The following is a 23,776-nucleotide window of genomic DNA, read 5'->3' as shown; positions in this document are numbered from 1 at the left end:
CAAGGTCTATAAATATATTAGAATCTGCAAAGTTCCTGTCCCTCGACCAAATGCTCTGGAGAATCAAGCTAATACAAGCAAACACTTCATTATTTGCATCGTTCACTCTCCATAATAACTTAATATGTCAGCTATATGGTATTTGGCTACGCATGTCAGCGTTGACAGAACAAACATAGGAAATTGGAATAAAACATATTTTTTATTTTAAGATGTGCCCACATAATAAGATTAAAACCTTCCTTTTCGATTAAAACAATGCAAAAAAGTTATCTATAATCATTTTTTTTGCTATATTAAAGAATGTAAATAATAATGTCCCTACCAGACAACTTGGACAATGGAACTAGTACAAGAAACCCGACCCATGCTATATGAGCAAACCTTGCCGCTACCTACAAACATTACAATGGACTCTGAGCTATGTATAACTTGGCTACTGAATGATTACGATGCCAACATATATGACTAGATCACAAGAACATCCACATTTATCCCGATGAAAAGTGTAGGAGGAGCACTTAGCATTTATCTCCTGTTTCACTTGGGTAAGCATCAGCTCTCCCAGAGAAAAACTTCATGTAGGGGATTTTGGGCACACTCAAACCCTATACACATGGTCGCATGTCTGTAGACATTGGTCGGTTCAATAAAAACCAGCTGCCATTCAGCCTATGTGTATGGCAGCCGGTCTGACAGAAGCCGAGTGTTTGGCCGGCTTCTGTCAGACGAGCATGGCGGAAAACCAGCAGCCAACCGGCTCCCAAGCAGCTCAGTGGGGGAGATCGCTGTACTAATAGTTAGTACAGTGGCTCCGACCAGAGCTCAGTTTTTTTGTTAAAAAAAAACAAAAAAAAAAAAACGTGTGTACCAGGCTTTAAGCTGGCCATAGATGGTTAAATCTTGGCCAGATCAGCAGGGACCAGCTGAACCAAGTATGGGCATACTCATTGATCAATCAACTTGGGTACAACCAGCCTGTTGGATTTTCCATGCTGTTATTGACAGCGGCTATAGCTGCTAGCAATAATCACTGTGCATTCTCCCGGCTTGTACAGTTCCCTAGGAGAACACAATAACTCCACAGGAGGTATTCTCCCATCAACACTGACTGTGTTCCCCGGTATATACCAAGAATATCAGGTGGACATTCTCTGATGTTTGCAGGCACCTTAAAGTTGATCTCCAGCCTTAAAGAATAGATTCACTTTTCAGAGCATGTTACACATTACACCCATATATAGGGTGTAATGTGTAACATGCTCCAGGCCTGCCTCCCCAGAAGCCCCATGACAGTGGGCAAGTGATTTTCTCCCCACTCACACTGTCAATTTTCAAAAATAGCTTGGCTGTGCAGAAGGACAGCAGTCTGTTAATGAATGAACTAAAAGTCCGGTGTGCCAGTGTGGCAGACGACTTGTAGTTCTCAATGAACTGTGAGGGCTCTTGGATACCACAATTATGGAAAGAGGAGTAGGTGAGTGAGTACATCTCAAACACAAAATGCCCACGTAATGAAAATCCTACTGAGATTTAAACCTTTCCTCCCTAAAACGTTTGTACAATGGACAATGTACATAAAAATGGATGTATGTGAAATACATCCATATATTCGGTAACATGGGTGTCACTTTTGTAATGACTCATGGCTCTTCTAATAGGAAATGTGTTACCAGTCTGTTAAATCAGATGTTAGTTTAAAGCATATGTAAACCCTAACAATTAACATCTCTATTTGATCACTTCTGGTCTGTTTTATATACCATTGGAAGCACTTTGATATACCGGTTTAACAAGTGTACAAAAAACCTGTTGATCTGCTCAGAAATTCAGAGCTGTCCTGTGTCCTCTGCACACTTGCAGTGCTACCTCAAGCAGCCTGTTATACCCATCTGGATGTTATTTCAATATACAGAATGATTAGCCTTTATGTTGTAGAGTCTTTAAGTGGAAGTTGACAAGTAGTTTACAGCCAAACATACTGGTTGTGACTAACACATTCACCAAAAATCTGTGTGTGTTGTCAGCCTACAGCAGGCCTTAAGGTGATATTAAAGCCTTACATTTTCTATAAATTTGTCCTACCAAGGTGAAAACTTACAATAAAGTATGTCTCTCAATGAATAAAGTTGCTCTTTCCTTATGATGATTCTGGTCCCCTCAGTGCTAGGCCAATTCCCAGGTTTGAGGTAACCCCTGAACCAACATGCGTCAGCATGCACACAGCCTAGGACGACAAGCCACCCCTCTGCTCCTGCCTTCTCAATCCTTATAGCCAACTACCAGCCACTGGAGACTGCACTGTCCATTATGACATGTTACACAGTAAGTACTCCGCAACTGGAGGTTTGGGGAAGCTGCAGTGAGGGATCCGGAACAGGATGATAAACGTAAAAATGATTTATTGTTTTACTTTTTTAAAGCAAATATTTATGCCTACACAAAAAGCTGAGTGCAGTTCTAGTAGATCAACAGGTATTTTTCTGTACTTGCAGGTTCTTTAAAGGGTAACTCCACTTTTGTGGGGGAAAAAAATAGCAAAAAATAATATAGCACATATAATTGTGACACTAATCATATTGTAATTGAATGTTATTAAAATTACCTTTCCTTTTCAATCTGCAGCCACTGTAATTTTCTGAGAATACATTGCAATGTGGCTACCTGGAGTTGTTCTCTACACAGAGCATGTACTGACCACTCCCCAGAAACATTTCCTGCTTGTGTGATTGGCTCACCAATTTCCCCAGAAGTCTGCCTAAGATACAAGTCAAATTTCAGGCATCCCCTGCAACAAAAATGTCATTTTTGGAGAAATACTTTCAATAGGAACATGTCTAAAGGGATGCAGGCCCAGAAGATTTCCTCATTAGTGTCCTGCATCTTCACACCTGACAGTTAATTATGAAACCACTCCCATTAGACCCCACTTAGTACAGAGGCACAGACAAACACAAATGGATTACTTCAGAATAACAAAAAGGTAGGAATCTGCAACAAAGGTTGTTATAATCCTTGCAATGTACATAGATCACCCAAAGGGGAATGTTTTTTTTCCTCAACAAAAGTTGAGTTGTGCTTTAACCACTTACGGACCGCCCGCCGTCGTTTTACATCGCTACTTTGAAGGTGAATATCATTGTTATGGCAGCAGCTAGCTGCCATCTAGCCCTGGACCTCCTCTGTAACTCAAAGCATGCAACCTGTAGGATTTTTTAAATGTCGCCTATGGAGATTTTTTATTGGTAAAAGTTTGTCGCCATTCCACGAGCAGGCACAATTTTGAAGCGTGACATGTTGGGTATCAATTTACTCGGCATAACATTATCTTTTACAATGTAAAAAAAAAAATTGGGCCAACTTTACTGTTGTCTTATTTTTTAATTCATAAAAGTGTATTTTTTCTGTGACAGAAAGTTTTGCAATGACCGCCATTTTAATCTCTAGGGTGTTAGAAAAAAATATATATAATATTTGGGGGTTGGTTCTAAGTAATTTTCTAGCAAAAAAAAAGTTTTTAACTTGTAAACACCAAATCTCAGAAAGAGGCTCGGTCCTTAAGTGGTTAAAGGACTAATGCACAGAGTGATGCACATTTATCGCAGATGATGTAAGATCTCAATTTCCCTATAAAAATCAAGCATAGCAGAGTCCCCCCTTCCCACACTTTCAGCTGTTGAAAAATATGACAGATTTTTACATTAAATAAATACCAAAGAGGTTCAATTAGCTGGAGTAAGCTCAGATTTTACAATCAAAGTAAGGTTCTGCATATCACTTTGCTGCATACATCTCCGAATATACTAAGCACTTAGATACATAGGTTTCTTTCCCAAAGTATTGTAGTGAGTGGGAATCCAATAGGGGGAAGGAGGGAGAAAACATCACACTCTACCCAGAACTAGAATTTAGAATGTGCCTACTTTAGAGCACAGGGCATAAAATTTAAATACCCAAGTTGTTGATTTTGGCAACACCTCCATAACATACAACTCCAGTTCTACCATGTGTAATGTGATAATTCATTGCATTATTCTAGGACATCTTCCTGTCCAAATTCAAAAGCACTCAAGGAGTACCTGAGACTCAACTGATGCTCACTGCATTTAGCCCACTGCATAGTGGACTAAATTAGTATTGATTACAAGGCATCAATGTACATGGCAGATGTAAGGTCAATGAATTTCAACAAACTTTATACGCCACATTAAAGCACCCTAAATACAGAGAGAAGCGTCAGGGTTCAGACATCCTCTGAGCTTCTAACCACCGTTATACAAAATAAAAATGTAAAAATATATATATATATATTTTACGACCAGGATAGTTAAAACCAGCACCTGAAGTCAGCTTTGTGTCCGGTATGATTTGACTACCATATAATTTGTCATCTTATTCTCAACATGACTTTGTGATAGTTGCCGAAACATTAATATGTTGCTAAGCAACCCAAGTTCTACAGATAGCCGAGTGTCAGCTACTCTAGTTATCTCTAACAGAGCTGTAAGAAACCAAATGGTAATATTTGCTAATTAAATGCTAACAACATGGTTCTATCATCTGATGGAAGCTGACATAAGGACATCACACCTCCAAACCAGCTGCAATGTATGTATTATATGTACTATAAAATATAGAGTCAGTACCTTCAGTGTCACCAATGTTTTAAAGAATTATAATTGATTACTTATACTCAATTCAGAGAAACTGAATCGTGTCATATTGTTGGTGGGAGGACTTGTTAACTGACTACTGACAGGCACATACAAACACCGTACGTGTTTTGTTATCACCTATTAAAAGATTCAAATATATATATGTCTATTCAAAAGCCTAGAAAAAAATTGATGATAATCTGTTATATATTTAATATTTGCTACACGCTTGGATAGTTGTCTTTCAACAAACATACAGGACCTATTCACCATTACTCTAATCTATAAAAGATGTCACCACTCATATAGAAATAGAGAAAAGAGATCTGGTGACCAATCACTATTCATCTTTCAGCAGCTTAGACTGAGTAGACTAATGAATATGGTTTTTAACTGGCTGCTTTTGGTCACAGCACTCTACACAGACATCTCTTAGTAAATAGAGACCATTGCCTAGACTCTAAACCAGGGTTTCTCAATCCGAGTTCCATGGAACACTAGGATCCCTAAAAAAGGTTGCTAGGGGTTCCTTAAGCATTAAGCAATGTCTGCCTGTCAGATAAGTTCCCACTGACACCATTGATCTTTTTAACTATCTGTAAGGGGTTAATTCTTCCCTATGTCCACAAGTGTAAGGAGCATTCTTCCCCACTGACCATCACACTAATCTATCATGTCTTGTATGTAGGTGGGGTGCAACAGGGTGGGGCGGCAATAATTCACAGAGTCAGGTGCAATGGAAAAACTTGTATTGAAATAATACAGCAACAGTTCAACACAAACCCAGTGGGAAGGCAGCCCAACCAGGTCCACTCACAGTTTCCAGTAATGTGAAAAGAGCGGGTATCAGCCGGACTGACAGCATCTGTAAAGGGAGCAGAATGAGGCCTGGCCATTGCGTTCCCAAATAGGATGATGTCCAAAAGGAGTTCTGACCCTACGCTTCCCCTACTGCTAGTACTGTCCCTAACAGGCGGGGTACCTATCCCTACTGTACCAACTTGCAAAAGCCGCCAAACCTAGGAGTCATGGCCTTTAATAGGCTCTACCTGACCCAAGATGGCTGCTAGGGTCACATGAAGTGGCAGCATCCAATAGGATAGCTTTCCCAGTGGCCCAGGAAATCAGAGGAATCTTCCGCTTGACTTCCTCTCCAACAGTGCCGCTACCGAAGCGTGCCGCCTGCAGTGAAGAAAGTAGACTGCACCTGCCTACATGTAAATAAAGTAAATTTTTAGCAGGGGTTCCCCAAGACCGGCAAGTTTTTTCAAGGGTTCCTCTATGTTTAAAAGGTTGAGAAAGGCTGCTCTAAACCACAATCTTTGCTATAGCTTTAACCACAGAAATGCAGGTCCGACCTTAAACGCTGGAAACAATGCCTCATACCCAAACACTAAGACAATATGTTTTAGTTCCCCAAATACACATTAAAGAGAACACAAAAGTATAGATACATCATGACATTCAGAATAAGAAATAGGATTTCTTCGGCAGATTTCCATTCTGGTAGTGTCCTGTTCTGCTTGTCAGTAAACATACAGAACAGATTACGGTATATTTTTAATTGTAGATAACCTTCAAATAAAGTACCTTCTCAACATTTTTAATCATGAATGTCTTTCTGCAAGCCAACCAAGCAAGGGTTGTGAAATGAGTCTATTACCTTGTGTATATAACAGAGGAAAGGCTACATATTATGATATGAATGGATTACCAATAGATTTATAAAATGCCTGTAAACATTTGTAGAAAAATAAAGATTTTATGCACCAGAAGTTTTACATTGAAAAACAAAAACCATGCTGACTTTTCTTTAGGATTTTCCAAATAGTTTCTACATAAGTTAATTACTTCCAAAAACGATTCTGTGACAAAGCCACAAAATAAAAGTCCCTCGTAATGCTGCATTACAGCAGTCATGTGACCGGAATGGCTTGTCTGAAAACACTATTCATATCCTTAACAATCACACCCGCTTTAAAGGAGCCGTGTGCAAGCAGATCTTTGGACTTAATGACCTGCATTGTAGTGAGGCAAGACAGCCAGAGACAGAGAGAGAATAAGGAGAGTGCTGCTGGATGGGGGAAACATTCAAATCAAAACACCACATGCCACCGTTTGTGCCCTGGCCTACAGCGCACATCAGTTTATCCCTCCCTGACCCACTATACAGCCAAGGAAACGTGACCACACGACAACCACATGATGCGCCATGCCAATTACTGCATTCCTAACGCAGATCTATTTCACTTATATATGCCAAGATGACACCAAAATTACAAGCTGGGCAACTGACTATGCACAGTACAGGGCCGAGGGGCCTGCTACTTTATGGCCAATCCGGTTTCACTTATTTTAGCTCAAAAGTAGTTTTGGTGTTCTGCCTATGTGAGCAATTCAAACAAACATAGGGATTACTGTGTGACAAAAGTGGAGCTGACTCATGGGATCAATTATAACGCAAGCGGACAATATACTTAACCCTTGTTGTGCCAAAGACCAGATAAAAAAAAAAAAACAAATCACAGATGAAACCACCCCGTGTTATACAATTATCATGGCAGAGGTTAAACATCGCCAGGGGCATTAGCTAACCTAGCTAGAAATTAAACAGTTAAATGAAGCAGAGTTAAATATATGTTCATGCTTTGGGAGGAAGAGAGAGGATGCATGCTGTAAGGTACCGTATCTACTCAAGCTATGTAATTTTATTCCCGTCACCATAGAAACCCGTAATTATCACCCTTGGTGAAGGGCACAATGTTTTTCATTAAAACTTCAATGCCTGACAAACTACAAAATGTGCAACTTACGATTACAAATGCGATAAATATAGAAACACAAATTTGCATGCAATATGTGCACAAAATCCAACGACATGGGAACACATACAAAATTCTCAACAAATGTATGTAAATACAGACTTTTCTTCTGCTGATTAGAACAGAATTCCTTTTAAAGGACTATGAAAATTAAGACATTTGGGATACTCTGTTGCTAAGGAAACAGAAAAGGAGATGCTTGAAAATGAAATAAGTAGGGGCTCACAATCAACATGTACCAGCTGCTGTCATTTGCAGCTTGTAAATCCGAGTTTCAGAGTATAGCACCATAAACTACGAAATAAATGACAGAAATGTCATTCCGCCGAGTACTTGTCGCAATAACTTTCACTCCACACAAGGCACAGACAAATAAGCACCTATATTTATGAAATGCCAAACATCAAATACTCACATAGTGTTTCTCCTGCTGGCCCATAATTCCATGGCTAGATGAGAATGCAAGAGGTTTCATAATGAGGTAACAGAGGCTAGGATGAATTTAAACATGGTGTGTGAATTTCTGAAGGGCAGCGGCAATCACATCCACAGACATGCAGTAGAAGACACAGGCAGGCAAGGAGGACAACAATGTTAAAACCATCCGAGGCAGAGAAAGGGAGAAGGTGCCGGGCAGCAGAGGAGAATCGCTCAGCTCTGAATGCAATGGAGCAGTCCTCACAGCAGCATCTGTCTCCATGTTTTACAATGCTGGGAGCCCCAGCATCTCTGTATGCAAAGTGACTAATGAAATCTTATCCATCCAGCATTCTTTTAGAGAAGCAAGACCATAGCTGAAACTGAAGAATAGGAGGAAAAGAAAAAGAGAAGAGGCGGAGGAGGAGGAGGAGAGGGGGTGGATTGGAAGTGGAGGGGGTGAGGGGTGAAGGGAGAAGAAAAAAAAAAAAAAAACTAAAATGGCTGACCGCCCACAGAGTCCTTTCCAAAAAGGCTTAATATTGTATTGGATTAGTCATAGTAGGAGCCAGCCCTCTGTGAGCAGCCAAGCATTGCAAATACAGGACTCCGGCTTCATTTGCAAATGCGGGTTTTACAGATACTCGCTCTCAGTCTGACATGCACAGACATACAATAATGTTCTAGAGGAGAATGTATGTATGTGTGGATGGGGAGGGGGGGGGCTTCAGGCACCTCCTCCCTGGATGCTAAAGATGCAGTGTGATCAGTGACCAGTGCTTTCTGCTATGCTCAACTAACCCAAGTTTTCACAATTAATCCTAGCTGGGTGACACTGACGGACATTACCCTATACCACGACGGTCCCCCCTTGCATCCAACAAGCATATCTCTAACCCCAAGACCAGCATTACGGTAATGCACATACACACAAATACAAGCCCCCTCCTCTCTAACACCCAGAGTCAGAATGTAATACGCCAATATAATTACATTATTGTGCTTACTTTGTGGGACCATGGCTGCAGGCAGTTGGCATAGCAACGCACAAGGAAAGCCATTTCCTGGGTAGCGAGAAGGCTTCCTTTTCTAAATAAGAAATAAATTCCTCTTAGGAAGGGATCGGCATTGCTGCTTCCTGCCGAAAAAAAACAAGTGACTGCAGTGTGTTCTGCTAACCTGCACAGGCACAGATGATGTGCAAGGCTAGTGATGTAACTGTAAGCAGAATTCTCCCCTTAGTGTCTTCGCTGCTCATATTCTGAAATATTCAACTCACATGAAAGGCGCATTCCTCCAGGATCGCCCCCTCACGTTCTTAACTCTTTCAGTCGTTTAAGGTAGTAAAAATGGACAAGACAGAGGCAGCCTTCGGTCGGTGCTATAGCAGCTTTTAGAGGGTGGGATTCCAGAGAATACTGGCTCCTAATCAGTCCAATGAAGTCAAAGTAATAAGCAGAACCAAATGACAAATCATCCAAAAAGGTGCTCCCAGATAATAATCCCCCACCTCCTCCTCCACATGCAAGTGTGGCACACCCATGCTCTGACACTGCATTGGCACAGTCTAGGAAGACCACATCACTGTGCCCCTGCAACAGCTAGGAATGCCCTTCAGCAGGGAAAAGGTTAAACAGCTCTTACCTTGATGACTTCACATCTGACTCACTCCCACAGACTCACAAAATAAGAAAAACCTCCATTTAATATTCAGCAGCAACAGTACTGCATGGCAGTGTGGCATTTTATTTGGGCTGTCAATGGCAGCACATGGGAAAATTGTACAAGAGACAGAAGCCGTGCAATGGAATACCGTAACACTAAGCTTATTAATTAGGATTCTGCCACCAAGCATGAAAGCATAGTGCCATTGCTTTTAATGTCCTTCCACCTACGTCCTTGTAATGTTGGAGCTTTTATAGGCTCTGGAGATGCCCCATAAAACAAGCCTGATAACAGGGCTCTAAATGAACACAACTTGCTGGTAGTCAATTTTTAAGGTGTGCACCAAGGACAAACCACATTTATGTAGATATTAGAGGATAATGACGACTAGGTTTAGGTTTATTTCCATAAACACTATGCCCATGGAAGCATTTAAGCAACCTCTACTTGGGATACCGTTAACAATCAGGAAACAGCAAAGCTTCCGGGTTGCATAAGGTACAACTAAACTTAAAAACAAAAATTTTATATTTTGCTGCATACCAATCCTTAGATGTGGTGTCTGTGCTAGTTTTCAGCCTTTTTTTTTTTTTTTTGCTTTAAATTTCACCTGGTGATCCTGCCAGTAAGATACTTTCTCATCTAAGAAGATGATGTTCTCTCACCAGACTATGAAGGAGCAGCGTTGTCAACCAAAAACTTCCCCCTATCTCATCTCTATAATATGGGGGGGGGGGGGGGCTTCCTGTAGTTCACAGACAGAGCTGGGAACACAGGCAGCTTTTCAGCTCACATTTCTGACAGGATCAACAGATATTTTGTTTTTGTTTGCACTTATTGAACCGATATAACAAAACACTGCAAGGGTTAAATGCTCATTTAGTCTAGGGCAGGGTTCCTCAAACTACGGCCCTCCAGCTATTGCAGAACTACACGTCCCATGAGGCATTGCAAAACTCTGACATTCACAGACATGACTAGGCATGATGGGAATTGTAGTTTCTGAACAACTGGAGGGCCGTAGTTTGAAGACCCCTGGTCTAGGGGAAGTAAAAGCTCTTTAAAGAAGTACAGCCAAAGCTGGTTTGGCTGTACTTTTCCTGTGGGTCACAGGAGTGCAGTTCCTTCTGCACTCCTGTGACCTGTTTTCAGCCGACTGTCAGCTGTCGTCAGAGCCAGTCCAGCCTGCGGAAAGATCGCAAATGTATAGTTGTGCTCATAAGTTTACATACCCTGGCAGAATTTATGATTTCTTGGCCATTTTTCAGAGAATATGAATAACACAAAAACTTTTGTTTCGCTCATGGTTAGTGTTTGGCTGAAGCCATTTATTATCATTCAACTGTGTTTACTCTTTTTAAATCATAATCACAACAGAAAATACCCAAATGGCCCTGATCAAAAGTTTACATACCCTGGTGGTTTTGGCCTGATAACATGCACACAAGTTGACACAAAGGGGTTTGAATGCCTATTAAAGGTAACCTTTCTCATCTGTGATCTGTTTGCTTGTAATTAGTGTGTGTGTATAAAAGGTCAATGAGTTTATGGATTCCTGACAGACCCTTGCATCTTTCATCCAGTGTTGCACTGACGTTTCTGGATTCTGAGTCATGGGGAAAGCAAAAGAATTGTCAAAGGATCTGTGGGAAAAGGTAGTTGAACTGTATCAAACAGGAAAGGGATATAAAAAGATATCCAAGGAATTGAGAATGCCAACCAGCCGTGTTCAAACTCTAATCAAGAAGTGGAAAATGAGGGGTTCTGTTGAAACCAAACCACGGTCAGGTAGACCAACTGAGATTTCAGCCACAACTGCCAGGAAAATTGTTTGGGATGCAAAGAAAAACCCACAAATAACTTCAGATGAAAAACTGTGGTGTGGCTGTTTCAAGATGCACAATAAAGGAGGCACTTGAAGAAAGATGGGCTGCATTGTCGAGTCGCCAGAAGAAAGCCATTATTACACAAATGCCACAAAGTATCCCGCTTACAATACGCCAAACAGCAGAGACTCAAACCTTCTGGCACAAAGTCATTTGGAGTGATGAGACCAAAATTGAGCTTTTTGGCCTGGCCCAGCACCAGGCTCAGCCTGTCAGCGATTCGCTGAGAGCCTGAGCCAGCCATGTTTCTGCCTCCTGCACAGCCCAGAGCCCACTGACAGTCACCAGCTCTCTGTTTATGGAGCACTGAGAACTGAGCGAACAGCTTTGATTGCTCAGTTTTTAGTCTTAGAGCCGGCAGGGGACTGATGCAGCATCCACCTAGGTAAGTATGATTTCCATTAGAGAGGAAAGAACTTGGAATCTGTTTAGTGCTAAGATGGCAAAAGTGATAATATGGACTCCTTTTTCACTTTCCTAGTCCCAAAAGCTACATTATGACATTATTCCTTCTCCTGAACACAGCTAATGTAACAGCAGATAGGGGCAAAGTCACATAATGAGAACAGCTACTCTGCACAACTAGCCAGTACTGAGAACCAGGGACAGTTCTACATGAAGTACAATTGTGAGTGAGAAACCAACCGATGTAGTCTGATTATGATGGAATCACCTTAGCTTCTGCTGGAAGGACTACCAAGCTGTGTTCCTACCCGGCACATAAAGGACCCCACCAAAAACAAAATATTGAAGACCATAGTTTGCAAATTCTGCATGTTCTGTTTAATATAGCAATCAATTCTCTCAGCACATAAAATAAAATATTTTATGCTTTAAACTTTATTTCATGCTTAACATATGAGGGTTTGTCATTACTTTAATCCTTTGTTAGGACATGTGTTGAACGTGTTGACATGTTGAAATCTAGTTTACAACTGATAATGTGATCTGCCAGTACAGTATAGAAATGGTTAAAGTGTTTATTAACCCACAGGGTACAATTTATATTATTCTCTTGGTTGATGAGTCTAATGTCCCCCTGTGACTGTGCCTTATAAAAAATGCAGCTATATACCTTAATGAATTAAAAAATAGTGCCGCACTATACACTGGTACTAAGATTCCAAAACTGTATAATAAAAACAATAATAACTGTGCAATAGATGACTATTGTGAATATTGCATAATAATGCATAAAGTGCTAAAGGTGCATATATTATAAAACAATAACAATAAAACAAAGAATATACTATATAATTTTGTTCTTGTGATGGTGCTCCAAACTTTTCAACGTGACAGCAAACTGGTGCTCCCCCCCATGTGAATCTGCTCACCTCAGGGTGTGTGACCGCAAACTTAAGTTTGGTCTAATCACGCAAATTTTTTGCAGCTATATACCTTGTTTACAGAGCGCAGATCTGCGATCACGTGACCCACCACCTTTCTCCTCTCTCAGCCTGACAGCTGCAGCGCGCAGAGCCGAGGAACCCCCTCTGACATCATTGAGGAGGAGAGAGGCAGCCCCACCCGCTGCAGCTATCATGCAAGAGAGGAGAAAAATGGCGGGTCACGTGATCCATGATCTGTGATCTGTAAACAAGATATATAGCTGCATTTTCTATAAAGCCCAGTCACAGGGGGACATTAGATTCATCAACCAAGAGGATAATGTAAATTGTACTCCAATTTGAGTAGCAGAAGGGGAGGAGGCGGGCATGGACATGGAGCTCACCGACAGGGAGGGGAGGAGGAAAAAGGACAGAGGAGACAAAGAGCAGGGCTGTGGATGACGGAGGCACGTAAACTGACCAGTGTCAGGGCTCAGAAGCCATGATGAACCGTGGTCAGTTTACAAAGGGGAGGGCAGTAACTGGCAGGATCAGCCAGGTTTTTTTTTTTAGGTGTTACAGGGGGCCAAATCACACAGCACAAGCACTGCTGTGCTGTGATGTATAACATGCTTTAAAGGAACAGGTGCTGTGATGTATAACATGCTTTATTTATTTTGGGTTAACAAACGCTTTAAATACTGTAAACCTCAATTTCCCAGCCTCCAAATTAACATTACATAAGGGGAAAGCTATATAGGGTTTTTAAGCAAGAAAAAAAAAGGTAAGCAGCATTTTTTAAAAAGCTAAGCTATATAAATGGAAACATGGAACAAATTAAAGTAAGAGGAACGTGGAAATACACCTTTAAAGCCCCAGGAAAATAACCAGGAAATGTCCAGCAATGAGGGTTAACCCCTAGCAGTTTGGAGGTCACTCTAGGTGACTAGAGAACTTCATATGCTCAATTATATATGTGTAAACTGACAGATAATACCTGTAACAATGGAAATGAGTACTTACAGATAAAGGTTTCTCTCTGTGTTGTTGGACAGCAGTCTGGAATGTACAGTGCCTTACAAAAGTATTCACCCCCTTGGCTTTTTACCCATTTTGTTACATTACAGCCTTTAGTTCAATGTTCTTTTAATCTGAATTATATGTGATGGATCAGAACACAATAGTCTAAGTTGGTGAAGTAAAATTAGAAAAATATATACATAAAACTATTTTTCAGAAATAAAAAACTGATAATTGGCATGTGCGTATGTATTCACCCCCTTTGTTATGAATCCCATAAAAGGCTCTGGTGCAACTAATTACCTTCAGAAGTCATATAATTAGTGAAATGGTGTCCACCTGTGTGCAATCTAAGTGTCACATGACCTGTGATTACATACACACATCTTTTTGAAAGGCCCCAGAGGCTGCAACACATAAGTAAGAGGCACCACTAACCAAACACTGCCAGGAAGACCAAGGAACTCTCCAAACAAGTAAGAAACAATGTTGGGCTGAGACATACAACAGGCAGCAACCCAGCAGAGCGGTGCACTCCAGATTTTCTTATTATCTATCGTGGGAACTGCAGCTTATACAAGCTCTCCCCTTACCTACAACTACCTGATGTGATATTTATCTGGGATGCCTTGGTCTCTGTCTGCTGCCAGCCTGATCTTTTTCAAAGATACCTTTATCTCTGATTGCTTTCTAGCGATCCATTGACTAAGTCCACCCTTGTGAATACATTTTTTTTCTTTTTCATATCTAATCGAACCTCTAGCTCCTGAAGAAGCGTTTTTTGTCAACGTGAAACATGTAGAGCAATTGGAGAATACACCACTCTGGAATACCAGACCTGCAGTGCTCCCTCAATCTTAACTCTCTAGGGGAAGTCTACCCTTTTCTTGTACCTGGATTATGAATGTATTGTTGAGAGTATATAGAAATACTTAGGAAGACTGCAGGATAGGATCCTTAATGGTGTCATTACATGTGTTGTATGCCTATATCCGATGTGTTTTTAAATGTTCATGTCCACTCCCTATGTTTTTTGTATGTTATTAATAAAAATAAACTTTTTTACATACTTTTTGTAGTCCATTACAGTTGTGCCTTTAAGAGTCCCAAATTTTTAGTCTCTTGATGCTCCTAAGGAACAATGTTGTTGAGTAGTACGCAAATCCTCAAACAATCCATGTTAATTCCAGGTTGTGAGGCAACAAAGCATGAAAAATGCCGGGGGGGGGGGGGCGTCGGATGGAGGATAATTTGGCAAGGCACTGTAACAGAAGGCTACAGGTCTGCCAAAGATTAGACAAGTACATTTCAGAATATGAAACTGTAATGTGCTAAAGAGTGCCTCTGTCCACCCCCTGGAACCAGGGTTCTAGGCAAGCACACCAATGCGATGCCAGGTATGCTCAGAATTAATACCACTTCTAGGGCTCTGGCCGTGGAAGCTCCCACTGCTGGAAGGGAGCCCCAGCTAATATGGGCTGAGTTGTGAACAGTCTTTCCAGGGTGGAATTAGCAGTTCACCATCTTATTTGTTGCATGGACTGTCTTTCTGAAAACAAAGAAAACAGCCACTCCTATTTTAAGATAAATTGTAGCGGTAACTGGTGCCCTCAGACTATACACTGAAGAAAAATATGGTGGGCGTGTAAAAGTCCTATCATTTATATAAATGGACAGTTTTCATATTTGCAACATACAGATGTCAAACTAGTAAGTCACAAGAACCCCATGCCCAGCTGTAGGTAAGCATGAGGAAAAGGCAGGGTGGTGGCTCACACAAAACAATCTGCTGGTGCCGGAAATCGGTTTCCTTCCACACATTTTAATTGCGTTTCCAAAACTTACGCAGACAAAGATTTCCTGTTGAGTGAAAGCTTCTTCCACTGTACACTACAAAAGACCAAACTAATAAGAATATAGTTAGGGCTGTGTCCATGCTCAAGACAGAAAAATAATAATCCAAATTTTAATGCTTTAAATCAAGTCATATATAGGCTGGCTAAATGACTGAATATTAAAAATGAATTCAACTGGCTGTAAGCATAACCGGGCTGTTTCTGATCTCCAAGAGGTTGATAACAGTCTCCAGCAGTAAGAGCTAGCGGCCGATTATTGGGAGCCGATAGTCACCTAATCAGTATGAGTCAGAAACTTACCAATATTGGTCAGACCTCCTCCCCCTGTCCCCGCGCAGCGCTTGCTGCAGTCTCTGACAATCTCTGTCAGCAGTGCGGTGGGCAGCAGAGAGATTACATCATCTCTCACTGCCCACCTTGCATCACCGCTGTTCCGCCCCTACAGCAGGGCCGTGAAGGCTACTCTTAACAGAGAGTTGCAGCCATGGGCAAGCAGAGAGATAGTTGCGTCAACTCTCACCGCCCACCCGCATGTGGAAGTTTATCTACTTGGATGCCGCTGGGGAGAGGCTGCCAGAAATAGTGTAAGTAGTGACAAACTGCATATGGGTGGCAGGAGACAGTGACAAGTGACATGCTGCATCTGGGTGGCAGGTGACGGTGATGTACAGAATATTGGCACTTTATATCGCCTATCTGCCTGAAAGGCGGCCGAAAAATCGGTATCGGCCCTGAAAAAACAATATTGGTCGACCCCTAGTAAGAGGTGCTTGTTATTTTGAAGATACATTTTCCAGATGGCTGGAAAATCTTCTCAAAAGCAGACTCACCATTTTACTTTTCTATAGGGTGGGTGTCACCACCTGGGAAGAGCCTCTATGCTCCGATCACTCAACATGTATTTAAAGCTAAAAAAAAAAATTTCATAATTGAATAGAGTTGCGGATGTTTTAAGCCTTTTTCTGGCTGTTTGTTTTTCAATTACAGGGGATTTCCCTGCATAGGGCTTTAAGCCCCGTACACACGGACCGAATATTGGCCGGTTCAATAGAAACCAGCTGACCTTCGGCCCATGTGTGTGGCAGTTAGTCCAACAGAAACTGGTCAAATGCCTGACTTCTGTCGAAAGGGTGTGACTGAAAAAGGTCTGCCAATCGGCATCCGATAAAGTGCTCTGGCTCTGACTGGTGTGTTCTGTCTGTCCCCCTGTCAGAACACAATAACTCAGCGGGGGAGATAGAACAGCGGTTCTGCCTGAGCTTTTCTGTTTTGTTTTTTTTCTTTTAGCCCACTGGGTTGAACAAAATAAAAACTGCTAGTGTGTACCAGGCTTCACCAAAAGCCCTTTGTCCCTCTTTCCTCCTCAGTTGTGCTTTTTGCTCCACCCTAGCAAAATGCTAATGATATTATGAAATAAAACCTGTTTTTTTATAAGATACCTTATTTTAAACTTAGTGACATCATCACTAGATCTTTGTGCTTCTGTATGCAATGCAGGAAGATCATTTATGGTGGGAATGGCCATTAATGTACTGTACAAATTTTTCTGAAAATAGGAAGCTTTTGTAATTCCCACAAGTAAAGCTGAACCTCCTTGACTGAACTGAAATCCAATGGGCCAGGAACAGAAAAGCTGGGGAGAAGAGAGTTAGATGATGCTGGATATCCTCTAGCCAGGAAATGAAGCTGGCCTTATCTACCTTGCTGCAGCTTACACTGCACAATGTGGGGAGTTCACAATACGCAGCAAAGTAAGTTAGCAATTTCAGTACAGAGAGGTATTATTGCATTTTTTTTTTTTTAAATGCGGCTTTTTAAAAATAACAATTGTGAAAGAAGCACTTATGGGTTTTATCAATACTTTTGTATGTTTTAATATTTTGTGGTCTACATATTTTGGGTCATGGCAGGGGTGTGTTTTTTTCCTACATGTTAAAAGGTGTTCCTTTTTGTTATTTCATAAATGTGGGAGGTATGCCATTTAACCAAGTCAATATCTGCCATACTACTAAGCCAATCTTTTAAAGTGTTCAAGGTATAGATATTTTTAGACATTTACATAGCCCGGACCTATTAACTATGCATATCCCATACCTGTAAGATCCCTCTAGAAGCTGGAACAAAGTACTGTAGTAGGCATGACTACTGCAGTGATCTCTGCTGCTTTCCAGGTCCTGCGCCAAAGAGTATTCTGAAAACAGCAGGTCGGCTGCTCAGTACAGAAGTCATTCAGAGATCACTTTACATTTTCTTATAGGATGCAAAGCATTTTCTGAATGGATGTATTAGAGAGGTGGGGTAGTAACTTCATGCCCTTTACTTCGTCTAATCAAAGAACGCAGAGAATAAAAATAGAATATTCATTGAAAAAAAAAAAAACACATTCTCTGATTGGTGGTTATGTCCAGTGGCCGACCTCCTGTTTTCCCATTGCAATAGGGCAGTTTCTTGGCATGGGACCCGAAGCTAGTGCAGATCGCTGGAGTAGCGATGCCTACTACAGTGGGCCAGCTTCTAGGCTGCAGACAACCTGCAAATTTTACCTGGCCAGACTACAACAGTGTTCGGTTCAAATATTCTACCAATAACGCACAGACTACACAGCCAAGGTGGTTTTATTTGATCGTGAAGGCTTTTTCAATAACCTTAAATCATCTTCCACTAAGTATTACTGGTTGCTAAAGGTTACAGGTTTTTAAACCCAATGGTGCAGTAATGGGAGAAGGCAACACTAGCTTCACAATCCATTGACATAATTTCAGTAATCTTTTAACAGACAGATACAAATGCGCATTGCAAGGAACAATGTCACCATTACTAATTAAATAACTACACGGTCAGTTTCCTGTCTGTACTGCCTGTCTGAGAACATCACCTGAGGCTGGTTATAGTGTAGAAAATTGACCGATAGGATGGGGGCAGATCCAGTTATCTGTACGTTTACTGCATGACCCCATTCTAAATTCTAAGCTTCAGGCTACCTTTTAAAAAGAAAAAAAAAATGTCCTCCAATGTCACTGCCCCCCTCCTAAAAAACTAAAAACAAAACAGGACATTTTTCTATAGCGTCTGTTTTTATGAGTGATTCTAAGCAAATAAATGATTTTATGTGGCTGGTACAGTGGTTGGTTTTCTATCATTTGCTATATGAATATATACTGTAACTGCCCCTCACATTACATAAACACGATTTACTGATAAATTTGCCAAAAATGACGCAACCACTGCATTGGGGTTTACAATTCATCTTTCGATAGGCAGCCACTCCTTTACAAAGAATCTGGGGATGAGTAACAAGTAAAATGTACTAGTCATCTCCTTGTGTTTATGGCAGGATGTCCCAGACCCTGTGTAAAACATTATCATTCCTTATTAAATGTAATTTTTAAAATTAAATGGAAGAGTCAGCAACCCTAGTCTGCAGAGGGTATATTTTACTGTTATTTGATAAATCTATTCAACTGATATCTCCCATTTTTATGTCATCACCAATATTTTGGAAAGTAAACTATTAGGACTGTGTGGTTGTGTTCATCAAATGTTCTAAAAAAAAAAAAAAAAAAAAAAAATTCTACTGTACAGTATATGATCAGCTTAAAGGTGCAATCTGATGCCACAGACCATTTGTATGGAATATCACAGGAGTAAAAAGTGAGGTCACAAGGATGTGAATACAAAGTGGAATTCACATCAAAGACTGTGTTTGAAAAAAATCACACTAAAAGCTATGAAAAAGCACATATGTGTAAAAATGTTATCTTATGCTGTCCAAAAACGGACAGATGTTTCCCTGAGGACATCTGAGTAGGAATATAGCAGCTTGTCCCTGAATTGGAATGAGTCTCTGTATACTGCCAGCCGAGTCTCTACATGGAAGTAAGCAAAACATGTGCTACCAGAGGTCCTTATGAATAGCAGCTGAGCAGCAAGACAATAAATTGCTTCATACTGATAGACCAGTTTTGCCTTATTCTTATATCCCTAAACTCCGAAAAAGGTATATGACAAGATCTTCCAAAACACAAAAAAAAAAATTAAAAAATTAAGAGCATTGTGTTGTGTATGCAGAAGATCTAAAGCAGGGTTTCTTAACCCGGGGTCCATGGGTTTCATGGAGTCCGTTAAAAAACAGCACCCTGCCACTGCTTATAGCACTGACCTAACTCATTGCTGGCCCATGTGCATTTAAATTGATATCATCATTTTCTGCACAACCAACATATTTTGTCACTCCATAATAGGAAGTGCTAATTCTTATTTTCTAGTACCAGTGGTAGTAGTAGATTTGTGTTGTAGATTTGTGTTCATTTGTACAAGATGATTGTATTTAATTAAAAAAATACAGGATACAGGAACATGAAAAACTATACATGCAAAAAACTTGTTGTGCTGTTTCTTTTAAAAATTAAATGAAATAATAATCATTACCATATCTTAAATGAATACAAACACACAAGTGTACAATACCACAAAGTAATAAAGTGAAGTAAAAGGCACAATAATGTAAAAAACAAGTGTTATCTGCAATGGCACAATATAACCTCTTCAGTGCCACAGAAAACTCCACAGCATTCATCAGGTTCTTAAAAGGGGTCGGGACTGGAAAAAGGTTAAAGCGGAGTTCCACCCAAAAGTGGAACTTCCGCTTTAAGGAATTCATACTCCCTGACATGCCACATTTGGCATGTCATTTTTTTTGGGGTGGGGGTAGTGGGTACCTAGTTTTGACAGGTACCCAGCTCCTACTTTCAGTTGGGCCAACAAGGCGGCCCCCCTCCCTGCAATCTTCTGGGACACGTCACAGGTCCCTGAAGATTGCCCATCCATTCAGGACATGCAGCATGACTCACGCATGGCTGTGAGGCCGCAAGCTGTCACAGCTGGGTGCCCACAGTAGTGATGCCGGCGCCGCAGAGAGGAAGAGAACCAAGGCTTGGGGTGGCCGTATCGCGGGACCGCGGGACAGGTGAGTGGATGTTTATTAAAAATCAGAAGCTACACTTTTTGTAGCTGCTGACTTTTAATAAACACAGAAACGGCTGGAACTCCGCTTTCAGAACCACTGATGTAAAGTTTTGTACCATCTGGTTAATGGCTTATAACCAGATTCTTGAATGTTGGATAGGGAGGATTCGTGAGCTAATAAGAGGATGGTGTCAATTTGGGTTTGGGAGAGAGAACAACCAAGGTCCCTTTCCTATTGCCATGTGTTAGATGGTGGGGAGCTGATTACTGCATCTTTCAAGTCTGAGCACATGAGTGAAAGTTTGCATTATAGTAGCACCAACTACTACAGTGACTTTTAGCTTCCCTAGGGCCCCTGAAGTATGGCATATGTATACTTATATATTGTGCCAAGCTGAAACAAGTATGCAATACAGATAATTCTTGCTCGGCTTTAAGAGCTTTAAGTTTAATCCTGGCTTTTTACTGGGCCAGAAAAATTGAAGGAAAGTGACATGTACATCTATAAGGAATTTTGAAGGAATGAACAAGTGAGAGAGTTTATAGTAGGTATGTTGTGTGCAAGATCTTTTTGACTGTTGCCAGGAGAGTTTGGAAATTGAGGTCAGAGGGTTTGGTAAGGTCTGCTGGAATATTGGTTCCCAAGTACCTGATGTGAGAAGGTGACATGGGTTGTGATCCTTTCCCACTCTTTTCAAAACTAAAAAGAAAAGTTTTGACTAAACATACAGTTCAATTCACCCATAATGTATCCAAAACACACTAAACAAGTTTGCCATGCTGCAGAGATGTGCCTTGCTTCAGAACTTGCATCAGTTTGGATAGGCAAGCAGTAGTAGGCGGCAGCTTTGGGAGGGGATTATTGCTTATTCTACATAATCATGTCTGCATTGTTCTATCATTAGGATCTCACCTTGACTCTCCAATCAGAGAAAGCTTTTCATTCATTCAGAGAATGCAAAGCATTCTTTAAATGTAGCCTGTGCTCAGTGGTCGACCTTCTGTTTTCAGAATGCATCAGGCCAGTTGCTTAGCACAGGACCTGGAAGCAAGTAGATATCACTGAAGTAGTGGTGAATACTTCAATGATATTCAGCTTTCAGGTGCATCGGCCAGGTATGGTATATACATAGTTACATTGGTCCAAGATGGACCAATATAACTATGCAAAAATTTACCATACCTGGAATTCATCATAGGCAGCCTATTCACATTGACAAGCCTCAACGAATGAAAAACATGGACAATGTATCACGTTTCAATGCCTAGTGTATTCACAAATGTACAGATTTGCGTGTAAAGATATATATGAGCTGGAGTGCCATCACATATGCAATGCATTCAAATGAACTGCCATATAGTGCACAAAAAAAAGGGGGCAGCACAGTGGCTAAGTGGTTAGCTTTTCCACCTAGCAGCACTTGGGTCATTGATTTGAAGCACTACCTGCATGGAGTTTTCATGTTGTCCCTGTGTCTTTATGGGTTTCCTCCGGGTATTCCCCTTTTCTCCCACACTCCAAAGACATGATTGATAGGTTAATTGGCTCCCATCTAAATTGACGTGTGTGTGTGTGTGTGTGTGTGTGTGTGTGTGTGTGTGTGTGTGTGTGTGTGTGTGTGTGTGTGTGTGTGTGTGTGTGTGTGTGTGTGTGTGTGTGTGTGTGTGTGTGTGTGTGTGTGTGTATTAAGGACCTTAGATTGTAAGCTCTTTGAGGGCAGGGACTGATGTGAATGTATAATACAAATATGTAAAGGGCTGCATAAACTGATGGTGCTACATAAGTACCTGTAATAAATAAAATAAATAAAACCTAGGTTTTATCAGGAGTTATCACAAGCACATAGGTGTGATTCCAGCTGAAACATCTTGCAAAAAAAAAATATATATATTATTCAGCAAAACAAATGACATTTGTTGAAATTGTCTAAAGAGGCACTACTGTAGTGAAGCTTTATTTTTTATTTTTTGGAGGAGAAGAGACACCGTCCATAGCTTAAGTCCAAATTACCAGATATTAATGGAAAATGATCAACCTTGTTAATAAAATGTTCTCACATACCCTTTAATTTTGAAATATTGTGCACACAGATTATGACATCAAGTGAAGCTTTCTTTTCAAGACAAGTGAAAAGAACAGCAATTCCCTGTAGACCTCTGTGCTCTGCAGCAAAGATGATGCAACTTGTAAAAATAGACTTCTAGCAACAGAGCTGGAGACCTGTGCAGCATACTAGTCACAGCTGAGCCACATGACTTTCTGCTCAAATGCTCTAATTACCTCTCTTAGCTTTCCTTGAAAATAGTCTAAAAACCTGCATATACATTATTACAATAGACATTTCTGAACAATCAACACACAATGTGCATATTAGATTGTTTTGTCAAATGATCTGCTCATAAACCTGCTGGGTTCTACCTTTATCGCCAGTTATCAGGCATGTGGTATTTTTTAAAATCCTATTTGGATAACTAAAAGGTTATTTCAATGTGACAAACTGTAGTTCAGATATGAAAAACATAGTAACCCACGGGATCCCTTCGAGTTTCAGTTTACTGTAGTTAATATCTGATTGGTTGCCAATGCACATTACAATTATTATTTCTGGGACCTAAAAATGCCGTTTCAGTACATTACTAGTCTGCATTATATATAGAACTACTTAACTGTACCATACACGTTTTCTTAGCGATTCACACATCTGAAATGAAAACATTATGGGATAATAATTCATAGCTATAAGGCCTAATTGTAGGACTCCAGGGAATGAAAAATGAGCCAACCATTCCATGCAGTGTGATTAGTTTTACCAAGAATCAAGTCTGTCAATCAGTCACACAGATGGCTTCTGATGAGGTCACTAAACATGACAAAGAAAACCTTTGATAATATCAGCGTGTAGCCTTTGTAATCCATCAAGTAAAATTTTATTATGGAGAAAATCTACAGGGACAGAATATACTGCAGGCACATTTCCCAAAAACTAGGAAAAGAAATGTGCTGTTTTCTCATCTCTATTGTGCAATTTTTCGGTGCTGTAAATGCGGTAACTGCCAACAACAGGGTAAAGCAGGGGTAGACAACCTTAGAGGTGGAGATCTACCTGAACAACAACACGGATTTAAACCTCTAATTGCTACACTACCATGTCGGAATCGCAT

General features: G+C 40.6%; 1 protein-coding gene across 14 annotated transcripts in view; it reads right to left on the bottom strand.

The window, feature by feature from the left end:
* The window catches only part of RAPGEF2 (Rap guanine nucleotide exchange factor 2), a 396,941-nt gene that overhangs the window by 101,529 nt on the left and 271,636 nt on the right, over positions 1-23,776 (bottom strand). Inside the window, exon 1 of one of the 14 annotated variants that reach the window (XM_073605992.1) lies at positions 9,174-9,392. The exons of 10 other annotated variants lie outside the window; for them this stretch is intronic. Coding sequence is in view for 3 of the 4 variants with exons in the window: in XM_073605979.1 (XP_073462080.1) it covers positions 7,893-7,952 (60 nt within the window). In the remaining variant the exon portion in view is untranslated. Of the gene's footprint in view, positions 1-7,892; positions 8,306-8,901; positions 9,138-9,173; positions 9,393-23,776 lie in introns of those variants that run through there. 3 more of the 14 variants (XM_073605986.1, XM_073606003.1, XM_073605979.1) reach the window with 3 other exon arrangements.

Source organism: Aquarana catesbeiana, linkage group LG01 (genome assembly GCF_042186555.1).
Source record: "Aquarana catesbeiana isolate 2022-GZ linkage group LG01, ASM4218655v1, whole genome shotgun sequence".
In the NCBI taxonomy this organism is placed as follows: Eukaryota; Metazoa; Chordata; class Amphibia; order Anura; family Ranidae; genus Aquarana; species Aquarana catesbeiana.
Note: the sequence above shows the minus strand (reverse complement) of the source record. Positions and strands in the feature narration are given on the sequence as shown.